This window comes from Phaethon lepturus, unplaced genomic scaffold (assembly GCF_000687285.1).
Source record: "Phaethon lepturus isolate BGI_N335 unplaced genomic scaffold, ASM68728v1 scaffold16711, whole genome shotgun sequence".
Lineage (NCBI taxonomy): Eukaryota > Metazoa > Chordata > Aves > Phaethontiformes > Phaethontidae > Phaethon > Phaethon lepturus.
The window spans coordinates 8-12,982 of NW_010518627.1; the positions used below are offsets into that span (position 1 = coordinate 8).

Below are 12,975 nucleotides of genomic sequence, written 5' to 3' on the forward strand. Positions count from 1 at the left end.
AACCTGATCTAGAAGATGTCCCTGATCTCTGCAAGGGGGTAGGACTAGATGACCTTTAATGGTCAAATACAACAAAAAAGATCCTGTGATTCTAAGGGGTTTTGCACAGAGCTGCAACCCCGCCATGCAGCCCCAGGCCTCTACCACTGCAGCCTGGAATCCCATTGGTCTTCCTTTGAGCCTTGTTAGAAGATGAGCGAGATTTGCTTTTTTCCTTTCTCCCGTCACTATGGGCCGAGCCCAGAGAGCTGTGGTGAATGGAGTTAAACCCGCTTGGCGGCCGGTGACAAGAGGTATTCCCCCGTTCTTGATATTGGCTCCATCTGACGGGGCTCTGAGCAACCTGATCTAGAAGATGTCCCTGATCTCTGCAAGGGGGTAGGACTAGATGACCTTTAATGGTCAAATACAACAAAAAAGATCCTGTGATTCTAAGGGGTTTTGCACAGAGCTGCAACCCCGCCATGCAGCCCCAGGCCTCTACCACTGCAGCCTGGAATCCCATTGGTCTTCCTTTGAGCCTTGTTAGAAGATGAGCGAGATTTGCTTTTTTCCTTTCTCCCGTCACTATGGGCCGAGCCCAGAGAGCTGTGGTGAATGGAGTTAAACCCGCTTGGCGGCCGGTGACAAGAGGTATTCCCCAGTTCTTGATATTGGCTCCATCTCCACCACTGTCCCCCAATCCATGGCCAATTCCCTCTGGGACACCCAGGCAATCTCCTACTCAGGATGTGCTGCACAGGTCTTGTTTCTATTCTTCTTTTTTGGTGCAGAGTATTCTCTTCTCGCCATCATGGCCTACGACCGCTACGTTGCCATCTGCAAGCCCCTGCACTACGGGACCCTCCTGGGCAGCAGAGCTTGTGCCCACATGGCAGCAGCTGCCTGGGGCGGTGGGTTTCTCCATGCTCTGCTGCACACGGCCAGTACATTTTCACTACCCCTCTGCCAAGGCAATGCCCTGGGCCAGTTCTTCTGTGAAATACCCCAGATCCCCAAGCTCTCCTGCTCAGATGACTACCTCAGGGAAATTTGGCTTCTTGTGTTTAGTCTTGCTTTAGCTTCAGGGTGTTTCGTTTTCATCGTGGTGTCCTACGTGCAGATCTTCAGGGCTGTAATGAGGATCCCTTCTAAGCAGGGACGGCACAAAGCCTTTTCCACGTGCCTCCCTCACCTGGCCGTGGTCTCCCTGTTTATTAGCAGTTGTATGGTTGCCTACCTGAAGCCCCCCTCCATCTCCTCCCCATTCCTGGATGTGCTGGTGGCAATTCTGTACTCAGTGGTGCCTCCAGCAGCAAATCCCATCATCTACAGTATGAGGAACAAGGAGATCCAGGATGCCATCAGGAAAGTGACTTCATGGACACTTCTCCATGCTGATAAATATCCCACCTCTCTCCACACATGACTCCCAGAATATTGCATTCGCACCCGGTGCTTCAGGATTTTTATTAATATAGTTGTTATTTTTGTTGTTGTTGTAATTTGTGGTTATTATCTTTCTACATAAAGGGCTTGGATTTGTTTCACTGCACCTGAGGCATGACCCTGATTATTCTCACCCGAGACCAAAAAAATTTTGTCTAACACTGCCTCAGAGCTGACTCTCTCCTACTCATTAAAAATGGGTCCTCCCAGTGCACTGCCAACAAGCTGGGCTCTTCCTCTTAAGCTGTTGTCAAGAACAGGTATTAGGAATTGCCCCCCATCAGGGGCTCTTGAACCATGGGCTGAGCTGCAAAAAGCTCTTTGTGACCTGTTGCAAACCAGGGTTTGGATTGTGGACTCACCTGGTGATGTCTAGAGACAGTGGTGAGTGTCACTGAGGCACATGCCCAGGGCTGTTCCATGTATGGCATGGCCAACAGCCGTACACCAGGAGGGGGATCTGGGAGCAGCAGTGGTGTCCAGGGATGGTGTGTGCCTTGGCTGGGAAGTGAATAGAGACCCACAAAGCAAGCGATCACCAGAGAGGAATCACCCAAAAGGAAAGCGCCAACTCCAGGTGTCCACAGGCAAAGGAGGACTCTGCAATGCAGGGCAGGCAGCGGGGACCCAGCAGGCATGGGGAAAGGAGGATGGGGAGCGATTCATGTCACCCTTTGTGAAGTATCACCAGCTGGATCCAGAAGCACAGCAGAACACATCTAATGCCCTTGGAAAAGCTCCACAGTCCCACCAAGCACCTTCCACTTCCACAGAGCCAATGTGGAAGCAATGAGCAGCAGCAATCCCCATCTGGCCGGATCTGTTTCCAACCCTGACCAGCGAAGCCAGCATAGGGTCACTCTTTTGCCCTGAGCACCACAGCCTGCTTGCAGTGCAGAGCAGCACTGCCAGCTCGGGGCCCTGCGGAGAGTACAGGGATGGCTTGATAGATCATAAGTGGAATAGGGAATCGGAGAATCATAGACTCTTTCGGCTGAAAATGGCCTTTTAAGGTCAAGTGAGTTCAACCCCCCTGCAATGATCAGGGACATCTTCTACTAGTTCAGGTTGCTCAGAGCCCTGTCCAGCCTGAGCTGGAATGTTTCCAGGGATGGGGCATCTACCACATCTCTGAGCAATCTCACCACCCTCATTGTGTAAAATTTCTTCCTTATATCTAGTCTAAATCTACCCTCTTGTAGTTTAAAACCGTTATCCCTTACCCTGGCCCTACACGGCCTTTGTAAAAAGTCTGTCCCCATCTTTCTCACAGGCCCCTTTAAACAGCAGAACTCTGCAGTAGGGTCTCCTTTGGGGGCAGCCCAGGACCTAGTTGGCTTCTGGGCTGCAAGCACACATTGCCGGCTCATGTCCAGCTTTTCATCCACCAGTACCCCCAAGTCCTCCTCAGCAGGGCTGCTCTCAATCCCTTCATCCTCCAGCCTGTATTGATACTGGGGTTGCCCCAACTCAGGGGCAGGACCCTGCACTTGGCCTTGTTGGACATCATGATGTTCACACGGGCCCATTCCTCGAGCTTGTCCAGGTCCCTCTGGATGGCATCCCATCCCTCCAGCATGTCAGCTGCACCACTCAGCTTGGTGTCATCTGCAAACTTGCTGAGGGTGCACTCAATCCCACTCTTTATCATGGATGAAGATAACGAGTACTGGTCCCAGTATGGACCCTTGAGGGACACCACTCATCACCGATTTCCATCTGGACATTGAGCAGTTGACCCCTACTTTCTGGATGTGACCATCCAGCCAATTCCTCATCCACCCAGCAGTCCACCCATCAAATCCAGATCTGTGCAATTTAGAGAGAAGGATGTTGTGTTGTGAAGGGTGTGTGCCTTGGCCCACCTGAACCCATCCCTACACAACTGCATGACGAGATGGGAGCTGGTGTGGGCTGGAAACTCTCTTTTCTGGAGAGAAAAATGGGAGCATTTAACTAAAGCAGCACTATGTGTGTGTACAGTAAGGTGTGCTCATGGTGCAGAGAGGGTGCACTCGATCCCCACATTGAGAAAGATATTAAACAGAACTAGCCCCAGTACTGAGTGCTGGGGAACACCACTTGTGACCTCCACCAACTCCATAGGTTGTGAAGTACCCTGAATACTTTGATCTGACAGCCCAGGTGGCCAACCAAATCCTGGGCTGCATCCAAAGCAGGGTGGCCAGCAGGTCGAGGGAGGGGGTTCTGCCCCTCTGCTCCGCTCTGGGGAGACCCCCCTGCAGTGCTGCGTCCAGCTCTGGAGCCCTCGGCACAGGAAAGACAAGGACCTGTTGGAGAGGGTCCAGAAGATGGCCACAGAAATGCTCAGAGGGCTGGAACAGCTCTGCTGGGAGGACAGGCTGGGAGAGCTGGGGGGGCTCAGCCTGGAGGAGAGAAGGCTCCGGGGAGATCTTATTGCTGCCTGACAGTGCTTGAAGGGGGTCTATAAGAAAGATGGGGACAGACTTTTTAGCAGGGCCTGTAACGATAAGACAAGGGATAATGGTTTTAAACTAAAAGAGGGTAGACTTCAACTAGGGGGTCCCTAGTGCACCAGGGAAGGAGGGTCCTCTCTGGACACCATTGGTGCAAGAGCAGGTTTTTCAGTCTGACACCAAGTCAGACATCCCTTTCATCCACAGGGGAGCTCTTGGGAAAAAGACCTAAGAATGAGATCTAAATGCAGGACAGAAAAGCATTACGTGGCTCAAGATTAAAGGAATAATCAGCCACTTGTTCTCCCCTGTTAAGGCAGAAAGTTTGCTGTTCCTCCCAAGGAAAGTCTTAGTCAAGAGGCTTTGTCCTGGGGTTCGTACCCATTTGTCCCATGGTCTCAGCCCCTGCCACACATAGATCCAGGTTGATTAAGTACCACTCAGACTAGACTGAGGTGATTTCTGTGCACAGAAGGACATGTAACAGCTGGCAGATAGCTAGTATCAGACCTTCATAGATTTTTATGTAGAGAAAAATTGGTCCAAGAATCAAGGCAGCTGTAGGGAATTAACAGAGAAATGGGTCAACAGGGGACAACTCCTGTTCCAGTCCTCCAAATCCTTTGTCTGGTCCTTAAAATCTCAAAAAAAGATTTCAACACAATTTATAGCCAGCACCGGATTTACAGTGATTTGCCATAACTTGGTCTTGCAAGGGGAATTTTGGCTGCTCCCAGCAAAGTCAGTAATCCTGCTGCCATGCAGAGAAGTGAGCACCAGCAAAGCTACTATCAGAAACCTTCAGAGAAATGACCCAGGGAGACTGTCTTTCACCTTTCTAGTGATTGCTATGGTCTTCAAAGGGCAAAGTTCCCAACTAATTCTCTCACAATGAAATCCTAGAAAACATTTTTAGAGTGTGTTATCACTCATCAGTACGTAAAAATGGCACCTCCTTACTAAAAAAATCTGTTCCCAGTGTGTATTCAGATCCATGCGTGCAGCCCTGGTTTTAACTAAAATACTTTCGTTGCTTTCCCCCCCTCCCTTAGCTCTCTAGATGCAGCACAGCTCACAGTTCATTTTCGCACTTGTTAACTGAGGTTGACAGTTGGACGGGTCAGGCAGTTGGACTAGATGATCATCGTAGGTCCCTTCCAACTGAAGTATCCTATAAATGAAAACCTATAAATGAGAAGTGCAGAAGTTCCCAGTTTTAGACACAAGAGGTCCGTAGAGGATCACAAAAGCCGCTGAAGTTCAGCAGCAGCTCCAGTAACCCATGAACTGAAATAGGACTGCCGTATTTCTATTTGGTTTTTTAATCCTTTAGTGTTGCATGCTGTAAGCTTGGACCAAAGATTCAGCAACAAGAACAACGCACCCTTCTCTGCGGAGTCTAATTATGTTTCAAGAGTTAATTATTATTATAGTAAATTATTATTTCAACAGTTAATTATTATATTATTATATAAATAATTAATTAATTATAAACTATTAATGTTTCAACAGTCTGAATTGCAAATCAACCACTTCATTGCAATGACTGACTGACAACTGCCTGGCTATGCCAGGCAGCCACGCAGGCATAGCCAGAGCTGTGCGGGCATCACTGTGCGCCTGGGCAACAGCCAAACCCAACCGCACAACCTCCCTGGGTGGGAGAAGAATGGGTTGGGGGTTTTGGGGGTGACAGCATTGGGCTTCAGTTCCCATCTTCTGCCAAAGCTCGGCTCTGAGCTTCTGATTCATCAGGCATTTCCTGGTCAGACACATCAAGATGTCTTGGGGCAGGCTCTGCAGGGTGGCTGATGCCTTTTGGGACAGTCCTGAGTCTTAAACATCATTAGGTTCCACGAGGTCCCCCAATGTCTGCTAGCAGATTTACTACCACTCCGCGGAAGATGTAAACAAGGGGAGAACCTCAGCTAAAGGAAATGCAATGGGCAAGAGTCAGCCTGTCTCTGTGCAAAACGGGGAAAACAGGGAGCACCCTCAGACACCACTGAGCCTAAGAGATGCTGGAAAAATGTGTTTACATGAACGGTGCTCTCTGAGTTATTTAAATGGCCTGCCAGCTCCGGTTTTACAGCAGTTGGATGGGTTTCCCTCAGTAACTCCTCACGATAGTCCTCTGGGATCTGTACCAGGCTATGAGGGTGATGCTGGGTGATTTAAGAAAGTGATGACTTGAAAGCCAGATAGTGTTAGGAATGTGATCCCAAGGAGATATTCAAATCTATCAACACTGTCAACTCTCATCCCACCTACAGTTCTCCTGCATGGCCTCATGCTGTTTTGGCTAAAGAGCTAAAACATTAAAACTACCAGAGGAGGTCACTGCTGTGCAGCCGATGGATGATGTCTTCATAGGTGCTGCAGAACCTGTGACACTGTGGCTGTGGCCAAGGTTATCACACACCTACAGCCTGTTGGGGTAGAGGTACTGAAGGAAAAGAAAGAGGGACCATTCAGGATGGAAGCTTTTGGGACATTAGATGGAAAGATGGGAGAAAAATGGCCCCCACTGTGGTGCCACAGGAAATCCAGCAGTTACCAATCCCCAAATATTAAAAAAGCGGTTATGTAGTGTGCTAGGGACTTCAAGGTTTTGGAGGCACATATTCCAAGATTTAATATCATAACCCAACCATTCTATAACTTATTAGAGAGAAAAACAAGCTGGTGGTGGACCCCACAATGCAAAGGCACCCTGGAGCTTTTAAAGTGAATGTAGAGCAGCCACTGGGACCCTGTGTGGCTCCTCTTGCTACGTACACGCAGACTTGAATACTCGTTACATACACTCACAAAATACAGAGTAAGTGGCAGATGCTCTTGGAAATGACACATGGACCATGTACACTAATCCCGATGCTGTATGGGCTGGTGACAGACCATAGCTAGGAAATTGGGCAAAATGCAATAGGCAAGCAGAGGATGGAGAGGAAAGGAGAAAGGAATATTGGGAGCAAATGCATGATATTGCTAACTTCAGTCTTTCACATTCCTATAGGATGTGTAGCAGCATGCCAGAAAAGTGCCACTCAGGTGGCAATATGGCAGTCCTGCCAACCACTTAGCAGGATAAGTGTGGGAGGACTTTCTTCTACCTTGAGTGCTGAGTGGCTGGTAAATGGTTGCAGGAACGGTCAGGACACGCTGGCTTGTATGACTAGGGACAGTAAGCAGCGAGCAGACCATCTCATGAGCATTGGTGGGTTTTGCAGTGAAACAAAGGCTTGTCTTGTCAAAAGTCAGCTACAAGATGGGAAGGAAAAACCTATTGGAATACTCGGCAAGTAGACTGCATCAGACCCCAAGGGGGTGGGAATGTATTGTAACTGCAGCTGAAGCAGTGAACAGTTTGGATAATGCTTAACCTCCATGCACTGCCTCTGTATGGGCAACTGTAGCAGGACTAAGTCACTAAGCACCTAAAGCCACCAGATATACAGTCAGACGATGGGTCACTTTTTAAAAATAAAATAGTGCAGGAACTTCCCACTGACCCAATTGACATCAGAGTAATGGCAATAGCAGAGACATGGCTTAGGCAGCAACTCAAACGGCGTAAAGGTGTCATGTGCCAAATTGCTGAGGGTGCGCTCTGCCCCGTCACCCAGACCATTAGGAAGGAAGATGTTAAAGACCTAGTATTCACCCCTGGGCAACACCACTAGTTACTGGCCTCCAACTCAACTTGGTGCCGCTGAGCAGCACCCTCTGAGCCTGGCTGATCAGCCAGTTTTCGGTCTACCTCGCTCTGTTTTTCTAAGAGGATGCTATGGGAGACTCACAGACAAACGCAGCATTTTGCCTTTCTAAAGTCAAGATAAACAGCATGCGCTGCTCTCCCCTGACACACCAAGCTGGTCATTTTGTCGTCAAAGGCTGTTTGGTTGTTTAAGCATGATTTCCTCTTACTAAAGCCATGCTGACTGCTCTCAGACCCCCTCTTGTCCTTAATATGTTTGGAAATTACTTTCAGGAGGATTTACTCCCTCATCATCCTGGGAACTGAGGTGGAAGGAGTGACGCTTTCTTTTTCCGAGCACTCAGGCACCTCTCCCAATCACCATGACCTTTCAAAGATAATTACTTGAGAATGGCTTCACAATGACATCGTGTTGGCACACATGGGCGCACCCCATCAAGGCCCATGGGTATGTCCAGTTTGTTTAAGTGCTCCCTAACCTGGTCCTCTCTTCACCAAGGGTAAGTGAAGCAGATGCTTTTCTGAGCACTCTGGGACATCGTTTCTTGGAGGAGCCTTTCTTGAAGGGAAACAGAGCGAAAGGACACTGCCTTCATCCAATTTCCCCTCAAGTGATTAAAAATAATATTAAAATAAATATTGTGATGAATATTTTAATTAATATTTTCTTTTTTAAAAAATCCATTCCTGATGGTCATAGGAGGATATGGAGGTGCTTTGCCTTAAATGCAGGGTGTGGGCTTGCAGCTGAGTTGAAAGGAGTTTTTCAGAATCTGGAAACCACTAGCATGACTGTCAAAGCAGGGTTGGTTTCAGTGCAACAAGCAGTCATTTCCCATAAAGTAATCCTAAATCCTGAACTGCCAGATCCTTAACATAATTTTAGCATTTCGCAGTAACCTGCTACAATTCTCAAGAAAAATCTCAAGCTTTTAGGAAGTGTTGTGCTATTTTTTCTCCACCACTTACATCATCATTTGAGGAGGGAGACAGTTGAGGGGAAATACCAATAAATCAAAAATAATCAAGACAAATGAGACTAAATCACTGTTCCAGACAGTGACTCCAAAACCTACATTTTATCTCACTGAATAAATTCTGGGGGTTAAACACACGGCTCTGCCCACAACAGCAAACCTTGCAAATAATTTCCATTTCCCAGAAAAGCAGAGTTTAAAAAAAAAAAAAACACACACATAAAAAAAGCCAAAAAACAGCTTTGTCTGTTTCTCACTGGGTTTTGAGCAGTACCCAGGAGGGTCCCTGGTGGTGATGCCAGCAGATCTGGACCATCAATTGGGCTTTTGAGGAACTGGGATTTCTGCAACCTCTTCTGAGTGCAAACCCCTCATTTTTGGTAGGAGTTAAGGAATGCAAACAAAAATGAGCAGTTTTTTAATCTCCCAAAACCTGGAAACTGGTGGCCTGTCCTAAGTATTTCCCCCTGCATCTGGTCTAGCAGCTGTGAAGTGCTACACCAGCTTCAGACCAAGGCAGAGTGATGCAAGGTTGACCTACACAAGACTTGTAGGTCAATACAAGCCATGGGTGCGCACCTGAGACCCTCCAAGAGCCACTTGGGAGCTCTGTTGACTACAGCAGCAGTTGAGATGTTTTGTTCTCGTGTTGCTCCGTGCCTGCCCTGGCCATGCCAGGAGCCTGATAGCTGCAGCTCTCCACCAGTGCCACTGTCTCCCATGTGGCCTTCCTGCCGTTCCCATTAAAGTCCACCCTGAAAAAGGAACTAGGAGCAACCCTGTTCTTCAGCAGAGCCCACGAGTTAAGCCTCCAATGTGCTCTAATGTCTTGTATCCAAACTAGCTCCTGTGTGGGAAGGAGGGTAGAGGTTATGGGATGATGCTTCAGCTTGGTTTGGGGACCACCCCTCAGCAGTGCTCCTGGGATTTGCTTTTGGTGCGTCTGCTGGATACATCCAGATGCAATACTTTTGATGGGGTACATGCCCATCCACGTTATTTCTGGGTAGCTCAGTAAACCGTTCTGCCAGCCACTGACCCGGCGTTTTTGCAGTGCGTCCCCCCACAGCCCCCCTCACCGTGATGCTGGGGGCTGGAGATACGAGGGTTTGCCTGTTATGGAGTAGCAAAACCCTGCAGATCTTGAGACCCTGAGGGATTTCTCCTTCCTGGTACGCTAGAGACGAGACTGGTGGACTCAGACCAGGAGGTTTCTCCCATCCTGGCCCCATAGATGCAGCCGATGCTTTTTCCGTTGCAGGTGCAGCTGCACTGCTTCAAAGCTGATAACAGCGGGCTGTTGCAAGGTTGCTCTCCCACAAAAGGTCCCTGAGACCCTCCTTTAAATCATGCAGGGGGCTTGGCTGTCCCTCGCATGACGTTCACCCAGTAGCATCTCTGGAAGACCCTGTCCAGCTTTACTGGCCCAGCTCTCCCCAGCCACTGGGAAGCTTGAGGGAGGGCTAGAGCCATATATTCGTGTGAGCGGCAGATTGACTCGTGCTACAAATGTGTTCATGAGCTGTTTGTTGCAAGCGTTACCCAATGCATTTTCCGTGGAGCATTATTTGCTTTGGAGGAAGCCCCACGGAATTCATGCCAGTGCTGTGCTGGACGGGGGGTTCCTCGCCTGGAAAACTGTGTGGCTTGGGAGAAATTCAGCAATACTCTGCAGAACCCCACCTGTGAGACCATGCCTCCAGGATGGGGGAGTTTTCCACCCCCAGCTACAGGGAGCACTACCGTCCAGCCAGCATCACCACCTCCGGGGTCGAGCATCCCCAGGCTGCCATTCAAGGGGGGCAGCTACAAAGAAAAAGCCTCCGTGTTGCTGGAGCCAGGCATTCGGTGTGCCTCGCAGCCACGTGCCCTCTCCTCTCTGGAGACTTCCCACCACCACAGAGAGGTGGGGGGTTTGGAGCCCCTTTGCTGAGAGCCTACCCACCCCTGAGGAGGCAAACAGGCAGGATTTAGGGCTCAAGCAGCAGGCTCATGGGAAACCACAGTTTTTAAAAAAAGGCAAAACAGCAGAGAACTTTATTAAGCATCAGCATCTCAGTTAATTTTCCCCTTCCACTTCACACCAGGGTTGGTGGCGCAGGAGATGGCAGAGCACAATGTCCCGCGGTCTGTTAAGGGTCCCCAGGGAGAGGGGTGGGCACAGGCTCCCCAAGGCAGAGCATGGAGGGGCCCCAGGAGCCCCATGTCCCAAAACAGAGGTGCAGACTGCTGAAAGGGGTGCAGGAGAGCCCCAGGATGGTGCTCTCACATCGAGGGACCCCAGAGCCCTGCCCACACACGCTGTGGCACCAAGGTTAGGTGACCCGCTGCTCCCCTCCCGGCTGCCAGCAGCGCCGGTGGGAAAACCAGCGCGGACCAGATGGCTGGCTGAGCCTGGGCAGGCGTTTGTCCAGCCTCCAAACCGTGAGCTCACCCCACAAACTCCCCTCCAGAGTCTGTCCAGTCCCTCCTGTGCTGGAAATGGAGAATATTTGCAGCCATTGAAGCCGATTTTCATGTGTGTCCCCTCCTGCACATCCAGAGCCATCCCAATTTGCTCTCCCTCTGTGTCTCTTTACCCTTCTGCACTATCAGCCCTTAATGCTGCAAATCGCCCTCCCCATTGCATTGCTCAGACAGAGCCGGATCCCAGGTTTGTCCAGTTTTAACTCAAGTCCTAGAGATCCTCCTGGCAGCTCCTCCCAGCCCCATCACACCCCGGTGAGCTGCATGCCTTTAGGGCTTACACTTGTTTCCCCAGCTCCTTAAGCCCCAGGAGGCTGTTTAGCATCTTCCTTAATTAACAGCAGCCCGTGACAACCTCCTCATCTCTAAAGTGCAAGAAGGAGGTCAAGGTCAGGCACATTTCTGGGTTCCTCTGCAGAGCAGTGTCACCATCTCTGCCAAGGTCTTGCATCAGCCTTAACAGGTCTAATTTCTAATTAATTGCTCTTCTCTTGTTTCTCTCTGTCACCCCGCAGGCTGCTTCTGTCCTGGGTTTCCCTTGTGCATCTCAGAGCCATGAGAGCTGCTCAAGGGTACCGTTGTCACCTCCTCCACGTGACATCCATTTCCAAGGTGCTGGATGTCCAGCTGCAGGGCTGGAGTCCCCAGGTGCTGCCTGAGGCATCGCTTTTCCTTCCCGTGCTTGCAACCCATTTCTAGCCCCGCAAACCTTGGGCATCAGAGAGGGAGCCCAGACCCCTGGGGAGCACCCATTGCAATACCAGCCCTGGGATGGAGGGGAGGTGCTGGCTACCAGCACGGGGCCAGTGTGTTCATGGGCGGCATGGGAACCCCATCTCCCCCACCAGCAGCATCCCGTCCCCCAGTGCCCCCCGGGCTCTCCCCCTCGCCAGTGGTAAGGGGGGATCGGGAGCTGCTCAGTGCTGACTGCCCAGCACCGGGAGCCATCACCCAGGGCAGGGACAGGTATTTCTGCACCTCGATGGCCGGGCTCCGGCGGTCAGGGTCCAGTGTCAGCAGGCGCCGGAGCATCTCCAGCGCCCCAGAGCTGAAGCCCCGCCAGGACACCGGCACCGCCTGCCCTGCCGCGCTGCCCTGCCAGGCGCTGAAGTCCTCGAACTGGGGGTCGGAGCTGGTGGCCACGGCCCAGGGGAAGCAGCCAGTGCAGAGGCAGAAGAGCAGGACGGCAAAGGCCCAGACGTCCAGGCTGGAGTCCAGCTCCAGCGTGTCGGAGCCCTGGAGCAGGCAGAGCTCTGGCGGGGCATAGGGCAGGGTGCCGGACATGGCACCCACTGCTGAGCCCTGCACGCGGGTGAGCCCGAAGTCACCCAGCTTCACCCGCCGGCACTCGTGGTCAAAGAGCAGCACGTTGTCCAGCTTGACATCCCTGTGCACCAGGGCACGGCTGTGCATGAAGTCCAGCGCCTCGGCCAGCTGGGATGCGCAGCGCTTCACCAGCTCCTCTGCCAGGCCCTCCTGCAGGCAGAGTGACACCATCGCCCACCACACAGCCCCCTCCCCAAAGGGGCTGCTGCAGCACCCAGACCTCTGCCCAGCACCGCCAACATGTGCTGTGCCCCACAGCAGCCTGTAGCCACATACCTGCACTGCAAAGTGTCTCCCCACACACAGCGCAAGCATGCACCCCACTGCAAAGGGTGTCCTCCCATGCATGGTATCACTGCACCCCACTGCAAAGGGTGTCCTCCCGTGCATGGTATCACTGCACCCACTGTGAAGGGTGTCCTCCCATGCATGGTATCACTGCACCCACTGCGAAGGGTGTCCTCCCATGCATGGTATCACTGCACCCCACTGCGAAGGGTGTCCTCCCATGCATGGTATCACTGCACCCACTGCGAAGGGTGTCCTCCCATGCATGGTATCACCGCACCCCACTGCGAAGGGTGTCCTCCCAAGCATGGTATCACTGCACCCCAGGCGAAAG

General features: G+C 51.3%; 2 protein-coding genes across 2 annotated transcripts in view; one reads left to right on the forward strand and one right to left on the reverse strand.

Annotated features, from left to right (window-relative positions):
* Positions 1 to 644: 644 nt before the first annotated feature.
* Positions 645 to 1,408, forward strand: LOC104628276 (olfactory receptor 14C36-like; the record flags this gene model as incomplete). The annotated part of the gene is made up of 1 exon (XM_010296802.1): positions 645 to 1,408. A coding segment is annotated over one exon (764 nt), but the record flags the coding sequence as incomplete, so codon positions are not given.
* A 10,408-nt stretch (positions 1,409 to 11,816) lies between these two features.
* Positions 11,817 to 12,975, reverse strand: part of SBK3 (SH3 domain binding kinase family, member 3) — a 2,326-nt gene continuing 1,167 nt past the window's right edge. Inside the window, 1 exon segment of the mRNA XM_010296804.1 lies at positions 11,817 to 12,503. Within this exon segment, the coding sequence (XP_010295106.1) occupies positions 11,817 to 12,503 (687 nt within the window).